We start from the raw sequence: 12,544 nt of genomic DNA on the forward strand, positions 1-12,544 counted from the left end.
ACCCGGCCAGTCACCAGGAAAAGTGGCTGGACTAGGCGTCACATTTCGGGATGGAACCGAAAATCTACGGCTCGGCTTGTCGTAGGAGCACCGGACCGACTTCTAGGGGAATACAGCGAGGAGACGAGCGCGAAGGGCTGGCATGCAATGCCGCACGCAACACGAAATGTCGTGTCCTCTGTGGCTCCCCTAGAGGTAGGTGGCGTGTGCGGAGGCACCAAAAAGTGGCCTATCAAGCTATCTGGTTAGATGCATTACCGCCGTCTCCCCCCGAAATTCGAGATCATCTGCGTCAAGACCAGCCGGCAAGAGAAAAAAAAAAGAATCATCGGGAGCTTCTACCATGTAGAATGAACCTTGGAAGCTAAGAAGCAAGCTAAGCAGAAAGCTAAGCAACGTCCTCGTCCAGAGGGGCGAAAGCAATATGTAGGCCAGAACCTACCCGCAGAGGCGGTTCCTGGAGCAGAGACTCAAACCCTGAAAGGATAGGTACACGTAGCATACCCTCCCGGACGGGGTGGTTAAGGTAGCAAAGTGGCCGGGACTCTGTTGAAACCAGGCTTTCCCCGTCGTCCTATCGCAAAGGATGTGTCGATGGCTGCTACCGAGGAGCTCTTTGGTGTGCTTATGGCCTCGACCGATGCTTCGAGGTGCCGGCGCTTCCGTATAACATCAAGCGAGTGTCTGCACTGCCGCGTCGCCGGGACCGGGTCAAAAGAATACCGGGTCTTGCGTATGAGCAACAAGTGACACGAATACAAGATATATTTGATTCCATCGTCATGCCATGCCGAAGAGGGGCCAGCTTGTTTCCCGTATGATCGGGTGAAGATGCCTCTACCTCGCGTTACCTCCTATGGTCTAGGTAGGTACCCAGGTACCTAGGCGCCTCCGCTACTAACCTAAGTACCTAAAGGTACCCAAGGGTCGATGCAAGTAAGAATATGGGTGGACTTAGCCCTAGATGTTAGCGCACAGGACGAAGGCAACTAAAACTGGCGGTGACGCAGCACTACAAAACCGGCCGGTCCCCCTCTCGCGCACCGCTCACGAATCACGGCCTGTACTTACTGATACCTCATACCTACCAAGGTACATACCTATATTGCTACACTTGTGCGTATAGATACGTGCAGATACATGGCTGGCAGTACAACGCGGGTGCGGGAGCTCAGGGCCACCCCGCCTATTCTTGAAAAAAAAAAAAAGTGAGGGGAATAGGTAGGTGGACACTAGAGGGTAAAAAGACAACCTACCTACCTGATGGAGGGGGAACTGGTCCCCCCAAAGTACCCCAGTACATATATGATATACCTACCTCCCAAACAGGTACCCAGGTACCTACATACCTTAGTATATTGGGCAGGTACATTCCTCACGTACCTTCCACGCCTGCGAAACCAGCGTGAGAGATAGAAGTACCCATGTACACAGGAGGACGGCGTGTGAATATCCCTACCTGTCCACCATTTTTCCCCCGAGCCTTCGTTTGCATTTTTTTTTCCCTTCTCCTACTTTTCCTTCCAGGAAAAAGCCAACCCGCAACAGACAACGAAGTCGCACTACACCCGCTCTCCATAGCATACCATTCAGACCATATAAAAACTTCGTCGAGAATCATGCCTTCGGCCGTCGCTGAGCTGTAAACACCCACTGCGGGACGTGCCTGGACTGGGCGTGTCCCGCAGTCCGTCAGTTCACCGAGATATTCAACCGCACTTTCGACCCTCGACGAAGTTCAACAGGCTTTCACTGTCCAGTGTGCCCTTCCCAAGCCGAAGGTCACCCTCCCGGAAGTCTGAATTCCTGTCAGAATCACTGCGACTTTCGCCCCTCCTTCTGCTCCGGGCTCTGGAACCCTCGACCTCGGTGGCCTCGATCTCCGATATTATACAAACCCTCCCCTTCCTTCCCCCCCTCCCCCCTTTTCTCTCCCCTCCCCCCTCTGCAATCGCCACCCATATTACGCCCCAATCTATATCGGTTACCGCGTATATATCACTACGGCACCCTACCCAGAGGTAGAACATAGAGAAGGGAGGGAAATTCGACAGGGCAACCAGCCTAGAGATATACCTTTCGGCAGACTATAAATACGTAATTTCTCGGACTACTATCGACTGGGCTTCACCGCTGTTTGTTTCGATAGCCATCAACCCTAGAGACGAGGGTTCCACCCCCGTCTACCCCTGCTCGCCTCACATATCCCACATCACCACATCACCACACAAACCTACTTGACAATGTCCCCGAACGTACGGGCCCAGGGACCACCTGCTACCCTGGTCAAGGTATCCAGACGTCGTGGCTCCGACGTCTCCTCTTCTATCGACCTCTCGGACGAAGGCGGCTACTCCGCAGTCGAGGATATTAGCGATTCCGAGGACGACGACGAGGAGGATGTCAACGCGGCCGAGGAGGAGCATATCCTTACGGGCGAGCTGCTAGGTATCCACAGCACCCGCTCCCCTCGGCCGCATCCCGGCAAAGACGAGCAAGACGACAGTGAAGAAGGCGATGATGAAGACGATGACGATTACGAGGGGGACAACGATGAGGACGCTGACGAGACCGGCAGCTGGAACGGCATCGCCTCGGAGGCCGATATCGAAAGCCAGGTCGTCGACCAGGGATATGCTAGCACGGAGCGCCGTGTCCGCTTCGACATTCCCGACTCGTCAGACGACGACACTGAGACGGATGAGGATGTCGGCCAGGGCTTTTTCCCCGACCTCTTTGTTGATAAGAGCGCCCTCGACCCATCTTTCCGTCGGGAGATCGAGCACGATCCCGACCCCTACGACTCCTCTACTTCGGAAGCGTTCTGGGACCACTATGGCGCGTCCGGCGAGTTGGAGAACGACCCTGACGAGCCAGGTTCCGATTTTGAAGCTTTGATGCATGTGATTGAAGATGAGGACAGCACGCCCATCGCCACTCCCATGACGAGCCACGAGCTGTCCACTGGCCTTTCGACTCCTACTGGTCTTTTTGGGAACGACGACGAGTCGCTGGACGGGTATCAAAGTGAGTACACGTGATTTGGGACGCCTCTTGAAGCGCGTATACAGACTAATCGGCCCCATCTAGCCGATGGGGATACCACCGATGAAGAAGACCCACCTGAAAACCCTCTTCGGCGTAAGACTCGACGGGAGCTTGTGGACGATTCCTCGGATTCTGACGTAGTACCCCTTATCCGACCCCGCCGCGGTCAGCCGCGCGTCGGCCGATTCAATCTCGACAAGTCTAGCAAGAAGCCCATCGCCATCTTGAATCCGAGGACGGGCAAGATGATGATCTTCACACCCCAATGCGTGAAAGGGAGGGGCTTCGACCTTTCCCCAGAGCAGTTCAACTTCCAATATTTCGACCAATCCCAGTCGTCCCCCATTCTAAGCAACCCTGGCAACATCATGATGAGCGGGATGATCTCATCCAGCACTTACGGCGATTTTATGAACACGCATGCCATCGGCCCAGCCGAGGCCTGGTACGCCCAGGCGTCAGACGGCGGGAACGCTATCGGGTCGTCCGATTCCGACGACCACGTCGTGGATGAAGCCGAGAAGAGCCTGAGGCTTGAAGACTTTATCACCATAGATGATGATGATGACGATGATGATGATGATGACTTGTCCGAGGACGAGAAGGACCTGGAACAAGGCACCGCCGACGACGGGATATTTTGCACACCCGCCCGGCCGGGCACCTCGTCCAGTGATGTCGCGTCTCTGCTCGATCACTTCCAGCACAATGCCAACATCGTCGGGGCGTTTCGTCGAGACCAGGTGAATCACCAGCTGATTAGCCGTAGCAAGGCTACCCGTGAATCGCTAGCGTTCTCCGGCCCTTATTTTGAAGGCACCCTCCGCGGCATCAAGGATGGGCGCATCGCTACCGCCAATGTTCCCATATCCCCCTTGCGGAAACAGAAGAAGATGCCTGATATCGCCAGCAGCCCTCTGTCGGCGATGTCCCAGAAGAGGAAGGCATCATCGGAGCACCATATCGACCACAAACGGCAGAGAAGCATCCCAGATGTGGATCTTCTGAGGATTTAATTTCCCCGGTGGTCGATCCTCGCCCGATGCAGTATATCAAAAGACGCCAATGGACGGTGTGACCTTAAATTATAAGTCATTTCCTGGCCATTGAACCCATTACAACTATAGAAAATTCTCAATGTTTCCTACTGCAGCTTACCTATGTCTAACGTGATTCCCCTTTCCTTTTTCTTTTCCTCTACTCGAGTGTAGCTAGCGATGGCGTCTCGCCTCTCGAAGGTGTCCTAGGGACACGTTTCTTTTTTTTTTAAAAAAAAGTATTCCCTTGATTCTCTGCTCCGAACCCCTCATACGTAATGGACGCTTTACGATGTTACGAGTTCATCTCAGCGCATTTGGGCGGGTTAGAAAAAAAGGGCTCGAGCATCAACACTGGTTTATTTGCATCCTTCCCCTTTCCTCTCTCTTTCTCTCTCCTTTTATTTGTCCAAGTCGAGCGAATCTATAGCGCGACCACCCGAAACCGAACTAGTTGTGGTCGTTCTTCGCGGTTCGCGACAGGGGTGGAGAGATGACGCGCGACGTTCGTCGGACAGGGCTGGGCGGCGTCTGTGCGCGAGATGGGCGGGGGCGGGGCGATCCGTGTCTTACCGCGAGCCGGAAGGTCGGGTTGGGTAGGGTGAGGGAGGAGGAGGGGAGGGGAGGGGGGGGAGATCCCGACCGTTTCGTCCCCCCCCCCTACCACCACGGTCTCGTCGCCGCTCTTGGGCTGGGCTGGGAGAAAACTGCTAGACTTAGAACCTCGTGCTGCTGCCCTCCGGGTCGAGCGCGAGACGTTCATGCTACACTAAAATATACACAGAAAGCTGCTTCCTCTTGTTACGACGCCGCGCATTCCCCTGGGGACGTCTCGTTCAACAGTGATGGGCAGCGAAAGTACCCGTCGTCGTGCTCTGCGCATCTGGCACCTGGTGGACTCTCGTATCCGGCGTGCCTGCTGCTTCGCATCCCTACCCAGGCCGTAGGTAGGTAGGTAAGGCTTGTAATACGGGTCTCGTCGAGCTTGCTCTCTCAATATATCCTCGTAGGTGAGCGTGTTAGATGTGTCGATCGACGGGACGTATGATGTAGGCATGTGTGGGTGAGAGAAGGAGAAAACGGACAGGTCTGGGACGAGTTATCTAGCACCAACCACTGTCGTCATAAGTTGGCGGATATAACGTCCATTCTAGTTTCTCACTAAATACATCCCATTTTACTGTTCCTACTGCACAGCTACCGTTAGCTTGACTATGAACGTAGCTATTATTAACTAGGCCAGACCATTGGCATTCTCTCTTTAATCTATCCTGCCCAGCTCTCGTTTTACCTCTTCTAGCCTTACCAACCCTTGCGTGCTCATCTCAACGCCGCCTCCCTCCTCCCCCACCACCCCCTTTCTCGTAAAGTAAGAGATCCTTTAGACTACATTAAACCACCTGACGTAGCAACTAACGTGTATGGCTTTCCACACGTATTCCTGTACTCGTGAGCACCTACCTACCTACCTACCTACCTACCTACCTACCTACCTAGGGATGTAGGTAATGACGGCCAACCAGTGCTAGTCCGCGCCGCACAGACGACTAGCACAGTCGGATCCCGCGCAGGAAAAGTCCAAGCGAAACAAGACAGAACACACCCGAATACTCAACGCCTTGAGACCACCTCGTATGCAAATCAGCGGAGCTGTGTTCTCAAGACCTCCCGGGCTTGAGCACAGCCCCAGTCTCGTTGACAGTCGTCTTTCGTCCTAGTCTCTAATCGTTTCTCGGCGTTCACATTCCTCCGGATGTCAATAACTTCCTATACAAGTGCCTCATAGTTCGCCCTTAGTCTCCGGCGACTCCCTCGAGGTTTTGGGGTAAGAATTGAGATAGCTTAACGCCCACTGGTAAGCACCCTGGATTCTCTCTGTGATCTTCCCAAATATAGCTCCTGTTGGGCTGTTGGTGCCATACTTGAAGTACGTCGAATGCTTGCGTGCCTCAGCTTTGAGCTGATTAACGTCAGAACCCTGTGGGACAGGCTGAAATGGCAAGTGTTAAGGTTAGCAGGCATCGGTTGAAGAAATTGTGAGCATTCATGAGGTGGAAATGACTTACGACTCCGTAGCTATCTAGATAGGCTTTCAGATCACTCTCACTCCAGGTGTCAAACGCGCTCCTCTTAGCCGCCTCGGTGGCTTGGACCAGATAGCTTGTGGCCGAAGCGTACGAAGTGCCGCCCGCGGCGTATGCTGAGGAGTATGCGGATTCGGCGGCTTCTACCAGTTCATGGCGGGTGGCTGAGCCGCGCTCTCCAACCTTTTTAGCCGTAGCGCTGCCACTTTCGGCAAGATACTTCTTCAGGTTATCGTAGGATAAGTCGTTCCAGGTCCAGGCGCCGTCTCGGGTCGCGACCGTGTGTGCGTTCTGGCGAACCAGAGCGCGCAGCTCGTCGGTCTTTGAGGTCTGGGGAACCGGGAAGCCACGGGCATCGAGAAACGCTTTTAGTCTGCTCCCAGACCAGGTTTTTATCGCCGCGTTGAAGGCGTCCTGGACAGCTAGACTGGCATCGTTGGTGGCTCGGGCGTACTCGTTGCCAGCTTTACTTGTGGCCGCACCGAAAGCATCCGAAGCAGATGCGGGCAAGTTGTCACGGAGGAGCTTAGATCGGTGTCGGCGGGCCAGGGCACGAAGTTCGTTGACCTTGCTCCCATGAGGAACTAATGATATCAGATCAGTAAGGAACACCCTAACCATCCAAGACAAGTGACTTACCATTGATACCGTTCTTGTCGCAGAACCCCTTAAGTTGAGACTCGCCCCAGGAGTCGATAAGCTCATCAGTGAGGGTCGCAATAGCGGCATGAGCACTAGCAATAGCGGAAGCTTTCTGATCTTGGAATCGGAGGTGGGCGAGGTAGGAGTTGCGGCGGACCGATGCGACCAGCTTATCACGCTATCATTATGTTCAATGCCCAATTCTTACGCTTGACGGCCAGTGAGAGGGAGGAAACTTACGTCAGTAACCTGAGGAGACGGAAATCCATGGGTATCTAGCCACTCCTTCAGGTCCGACACCGACCAGGTATCATAAAGCCAATTTCCAGGGTACGCATAGGCTTCTCCGGCTTTCTTAGCTACCGTCTGGAAGTTGGAGCGTATCTTCTGGAGGAGGGTATCACGAGTCCGAGGTTGAGGAACTGTAGAAGTGATTAGCATCGATGATATACCTATGAATTCCGGGGCCTCGGGCTATACCAGGGATGCCATGCTTGTCGGCAAAAGCCTTCAGCGTACTCTCAGACCAGGTGTCCAGGATCCAGTCCTGCACGTTAGCCCAAGCCCCTTGGGCCTTGTCTTCGGACTCGTGCCAGGCGTTAGCAACCTGGGACACAAGCGCGTCCTTGTTCGACTTGGTGGAGTCCTTAATCTCCACGCCCTTGGAATGCAGATAGCTTGTGAGCTTTTCGGAGTCCCAGTTCTTGTAGGGAGCGACGGCATAGTATTCCCAGTTCTTCTGGATCAGGATCTCCAGGTCCCTGCGGTCAGCGGGTGTGGGGTAAGGGATGCCATTGTCGGACAGCCAGCGCTCGATCTCGGTCTCATGCCACTTGTTGTAAGCTAAGAATGGTGTATCGGCAGGTTAGCGACCATCCCTTCTGATGCCAGCTTGATTCCCCGCGTAAAGAGGCATGATATCGAATAGCTCACCTGCTTTGCCGAACCAGGCGTTGCCCACAGCAACGTCGGCCACCAGGACCAGGGAGAGGAGGGTCGATAACAGCCTCATGATGGGCTGGTATATCAGCGACGACCCGATATCGCGTGATTGTGGTGTCGTTAGTTACTCCCGAGATGGCCGGAGTGTTGGGGAACTTTGGCTAGAGGGAAGGCAGTAGGGCTGATGGTTGTGATGAGAATCGCAGCACTTATGGTTGGGATGAGGGTGGGGAGAAGGCTGAAGCTGCTTTTGTGGGTGCGAGGGGGAGAGGGACGAAGGAGGGGCGTGGAGTTGACGAATTATGACGACGGCGAAGAGGGCGATTGTGGTGCAGAAATGCATCACGTCACTACCTACTTACGCTCCTTTATGCTAGTCCTAGAGAGGGTTGGCCTAGAAGGCGCTAGCCTGGGGCCATCGACGCCACCTCACTTGACTTAGGTGCAGGTACCTCCTACGACTGTCTGGTGAAAAGCTAGGTACATCCGCCAAGGTTGGGCCTCTCAGCCAACCTCAGGTACCTACCCGCACGGGATCGAACGGCTAACTGAAGGAGACACCTGCCCGGGTGTTACTCTGGTGCGTTAGATGCAGATGACGTAGAAGGCCGTAGCTCATCTTGGCTAGGCACATCTAAGACATGTCTAGGTAGGTACCTAGGCAGGTTGGGTAAGGTAGGCAGGTTAGGTAAGGGCTTAACTGGGACCGCACCGGCACCTCTCGCGCTGCTGCTTATCTCTAAACGAAGCCTTCGTCTCCTCTGCCCTGTTATTGCACTTTGCGGGAATGGCATAATGCCAAGACTACGCCGCCGTCCTGGTCCGAATAACAACATGCCTGCCGGACTAAAACCCATGGTGATGTCATACTCCTCGTCGCCGACACCCACACCCGTGAGTACCCAGTACCTGGTGTATGGCTACGTACCTAAGTAGAGCAGGCGCCGGCTGTTGCTCTCAGGCTACAACCTCGCACAAGCTGGCAGGTGGGGCAGCCAAAGCAGCTTTTCTACTTGCACAGCTTGTGTATCTGTGGGGAAGGAATGACCCGGCTAGGGTGGATAGGGTAAGTACCTCTTGTGGAGACGCAGGGACCATTCAAATAGTGGATGCTCAACATCCCCCCCATAGATCCCTGCCGGCTGGCAGTTGGCCGGCATATTAGGTACCTACCTTGAGCTACCTTTAGTAAGAGGTACTTATAACGGTAAATCAAACTACCCCTGTTTCCCACGCGAGCTTTCTCATCCTCTCCGTAACCCCCCTCACCTGCAACCGCCAAACCCGCGACGAAGACACTACCTAAGTACAAGTAGATATGCGAACTTCGAAACCCGTCAACAGAGGGAGATAGATATATGCGACAAGCACCCAACTACCGCGATACCGTGGCACCACCAGATGAAAAATGCCCACCTACGGAGAGAGCGCCAAGGACGATCGATATCCGACCCTGGCTACCGCCGAGTCTCGAGACCCCTTCCCCATTACAACCCATCAAGACCCAGAACTGCCCATAGTCATCCTCCGCATCTTGATCGTCGGCAAACCAAAGCTCTGCTTCTTGGGCTTGTTCAGGGAATCCCCGTCGTCAGCTTCGCGTTGCCAGTTCGCAGTCTCCCGTAACGACTCAGTCCTGACGTGGGATCGTGGGAAGATGCCTGATTTGCCGTTCTTCTTCGTGGCGAACCAGCACCAGTCGTCCATGTTGATCCCTGTTTCAAGACGAGTGCCGCCCATTAGCTACCCGAGAGCCATAGCAATGCCCGAATTGTCAGAGGAGTGGGAAGAGGACTGACTTACAGCTGACATTAGACAAGGTCTCGTCCTTATCGAATGATATCCACCCCACCGTCGAGTCTTTAACGTCCCATTTCCAGCGCGTCGTAACGAACACTCCTTCTGCAGCCGTTGCCATTCCTGGGGTGCGCGCTGGCCCTTCGAGGATGACATGCTTCAAGGGAAAAGTGCCCCATTGCCCATCGTGCCAACCAACGCACCACTTGCCTTTCCACTTCTCCGGAAACTCGATCCCTACGACGCGACCGCCCTCTAAGAACCGCAAAACCTGATCCGAGTTCCCCTCCGGATCCGTCACGTCGCGTCCGTACCGCTTGACGTGACCCTTGACGGCTATGGCTGACGGAAGCCTGGATAGGCTCGCTATATCGGGAAGCTGGCTCGCGACCGGGGGATTTTGAAAATGCAGATCGTAGTCTTCGACCTGGGCGTCCTGACTATATAAGACTACGACGCCGGGGATCTCTGGTAATGGCTGCGGATGTCGTGATAGGTGCGTGAATAGCTGATCCTGCGTTGAAAAGACGGTCGCATCGTCCGCGTAGACCGTTTGGCCCTTCTGCGCGCAGAATAGGCAGCCGAACTGCATCATGAACGCCGAGGTCGAAACTATATGGGACTTGTACAAGAAACGGAGACGGTATAAGACGCCGGCTTTGCAGAAATTCCCGCTTGCTAATAGCGCCATGGCAAGTTAGTCCCGCTAACGCTCGCCGGCTCGGGTCTCCGCTTACAGTCCTGCCCGTCATCAAGTTCCACCTCGATCAGGCTCTGCGCAAATTCGCAGTCGGTGCACCGGGCCACACTCTGCCTCGTCCCCTATACGTTCCATGAGCACAAATTGATTTTTCCTCCAATACGCGGCCGATGTTTTCTCAATTGTATATCTCGAAGCGGGGGAAAACGGGAAGGGGGGCCGTCGTGGCTCTATGGGGGACATGGCAGCAGGTGACGCGCTCCTCTTTACTCACATATTCCATGACGGACTTCGTGGCGCTCGCACGTCCCTTGACGCGAAACGTTTGCGCGCCAGAACACAAGCCCTTCTGTAGGTACAGGCTGCTATCCAACCCGATTTGGTAACCAGAAAACGCAATTGATCCTCGCGCAGAGAGCTCGTTGGTCAATATTAGCCCGTCCTCGTAGAGGCTGCGCGGGACCAAGAGTGGTTGTAGATCGGGCTCTCTCGGCCCGTCATTCTCGGGCGAGTTCGGCACAGGTCGGGAGAGTGACCTCGTCCTCTGCTCGCTCGTGGGGATATTGCTAATCGACCTAGGGCCCGAGGTATAACTGCCGGTATTAGTGTACCAAGACGCCCGGTTCTGTAAGCCGTCCGGACTATAGGGAACGTTAAGCGGCTTCGGGGTATCCGGGCTGCGCATGGTAACCGTGTCGAGGTTGTTCGAGATGCTGGGATGGGTTACAAAGTACTCGTTCTTGGAGATCGAATCGTTGAGGGGCCGCAGCATAGACGCGGTCGTCTGCTCATTGACCCATGCGTCTATTCGCGACGTTGAGGCGAGGAACGCCGGGCTGGTGGGCGTGGGTACGAGGCTTACGCACTCGCGCTCTGCCCCTAGAATGTCAGGACTAGAAGGCCGTCTGGCGGGGGTGATGGTACCAGTATCGGTAGGTTCGTTTGTCCCTATTGGGGAACTGGCTCTTGTTTTCTCGCGGCCTTTGCCGTCCGGAGCCTGAGATGATGGCGGGTCAGGAGGCGTTGGGGCAGCGGGCGCACTCTCTTCGAGATGTAATCGCTTAATGGTCTCCATGAGAGCGAGAGCAAACGACTTCGAGGCCGCCTGGACGTCGGAGAACCGCTCCGCGTCGAACGAATCTAACTCGACGAAATCATCGAGGTCGTAGAGCAGATCCTCTAACCGTCTCTGGCTATCGACGATCTGTTCTGCAAGCCGGGGTCAGCAACCCAACGCATAGAGCACGCCGCTGTCGACACCAGAAGTTCGCCTGGACGACGCCGCCTCCGGAACAAGAATAGGTAAACTCACCGTTCTGTCGCATCGCCTCCGTAAATGCGTCTCCGTACTTGTCAACTTGGGCCTTCCACAGTGGTAGTAGCCTCTGCAGAGCTCGTTCGCCCTCCCTCACCAGTGCCCGCGCGGCTTTGAGCATTTCTCTCGCATCCCGGCCGCTGGAAGCTTTGGGATCGTTCTCGTCAGCGTCGTCGGCGGCCGCCTCAGCATTCGCAACAGCATCTTTACCCCGCTCCACTACCTCGTGGAAGGGTTGGATGACGAGCTCTTCGACGTCGATAGCCATTGCGGGCTGTCAACGCGCACGCGAACGTGCCGTGTATTCAACATAAATAACAGACCAGCAGGTATCCGATGGACGAGGGAGGAGGGGGATATGCTATATTTGAAGTGCACGCGTTCCCCGCTGGACTATTGCGAGACTAGACTACCGCATAACCTAAGCTCACCTAGCTGGGCCGCACGGCGACAGCGTAGACTCGGGGGGAAAAAAAAGAGAGCGCAATGCTATGACCAGGGGGAGGTGGACCAGAGGAGATCGGACCGTCCGTCCACACCGCAGCATACAGCCGAGTTCGCATGCGGTCGCGGCAGGCACATAATTGATTTCGGTTCCCGTAGCAGGACGCTCTCCTCTGCATTTTCTACGCCTCGCGACGTTGGGGGTACAAGTCGTGTGACGAGACCTGACTTTTCAGGCAAATCATCCAGCTCGCCTGCTCTATGAAGACTAGACGAATCCGGCATCCCGGTTCGCCCAGGTGGCATTATGCACGGATGGGAGCCAGCAAATCACGGCACCTCCAGCTCGCACCTCGCGCGGGATTGGGCGCTCTCTCGCCGAGTTTTGTTCGCATATTACACTCATTCTTCCTCTACGACAAGGTCGTAGGTAGGCTAGGTAGGCCGCCAGAGCTGAGACTCGACGACATGCCCGTGGTAGCAGCAGCGTCGTGTCGAACCTGGATTAGGGACTGGGGGACGTCTGTCGTCGACT

General features: G+C 55.1%; 4 protein-coding genes across 4 annotated transcripts; 2 read left to right on the forward strand and 2 right to left on the reverse strand.

Moving 5' to 3' along the window:
• Nucleotides 1–1,318: 1,318 nt before the first annotated feature.
• Nucleotides 1,319–1,678, forward strand: GGS23DRAFT_79742 (uncharacterized protein). The gene has a single exon (XM_051521291.1). It carries the CDS (start codon nucleotides 1,425–1,427, stop codon nucleotides 1,644–1,646), a length of 222 nt encoding a protein of 73 aa, XP_051371226.1. The 5' UTR covers nucleotides 1,319–1,424; the 3' UTR covers nucleotides 1,647–1,678.
• Nucleotides 1,679–2,137: 459 nt separating this feature from the next.
• Nucleotides 2,138–4,321, forward strand: GGS23DRAFT_79744 (uncharacterized protein). Its single transcript, XM_051521292.1, has 2 exons — nucleotides 2,138–3,027; nucleotides 3,091–4,321. The coding sequence occupies exons 1-2, from the start codon at nucleotides 2,244–2,246 to the stop codon at nucleotides 4,062–4,064; spliced, it is 1,758 nt and encodes a 585-aa protein (XP_051371227.1). The 5' UTR covers nucleotides 2,138–2,243; the 3' UTR covers nucleotides 4,065–4,321.
• Nucleotides 4,322–5,223: 902 nt separating this feature from the next.
• GGS23DRAFT_570578 (uncharacterized protein) lies at nucleotides 5,224–8,073 on the reverse strand. Its single transcript, XM_051516525.1, has 6 exons — nucleotides 7,745–8,073; nucleotides 7,292–7,654; nucleotides 7,052–7,233; nucleotides 6,809–6,989; nucleotides 6,152–6,753; nucleotides 5,224–6,075 (listed from the first exon to the last, which is right to left on the reverse strand). Exons 1-6 carry the CDS (start codon nucleotides 7,821–7,823, stop codon nucleotides 5,866–5,868), a joined length of 1,617 nt encoding a protein of 538 aa, XP_051371228.1. The 5' UTR covers nucleotides 7,824–8,073; the 3' UTR covers nucleotides 5,224–5,865.
• A 1,177-nt stretch (nucleotides 8,074–9,250) lies between these two features.
• Nucleotides 9,251–11,833, reverse strand: GGS23DRAFT_605472 (uncharacterized protein; the record flags this gene model as incomplete). The annotated part of the gene is made up of 5 exons (XM_051519755.1): nucleotides 9,251–9,468; nucleotides 9,557–10,228; nucleotides 10,288–10,372; nucleotides 10,525–11,459; nucleotides 11,563–11,833. 5 exons carry the CDS (start codon nucleotides 11,831–11,833, stop codon nucleotides 9,251–9,253), a joined length of 2,181 nt encoding a protein of 726 aa, XP_051371229.1.
• Between the last annotated feature and the right edge of the window lie 711 nt (nucleotides 11,834–12,544).

This window comes from Durotheca rogersii (genome assembly GCF_024521655.1).
Source record: "Durotheca rogersii strain YMJ 92031201 chromosome Unknown GGS23scaffold_12, whole genome shotgun sequence".
NCBI lineage: Eukaryota > Fungi > Ascomycota > Sordariomycetes > Xylariales > Xylariaceae > Durotheca > Durotheca rogersii.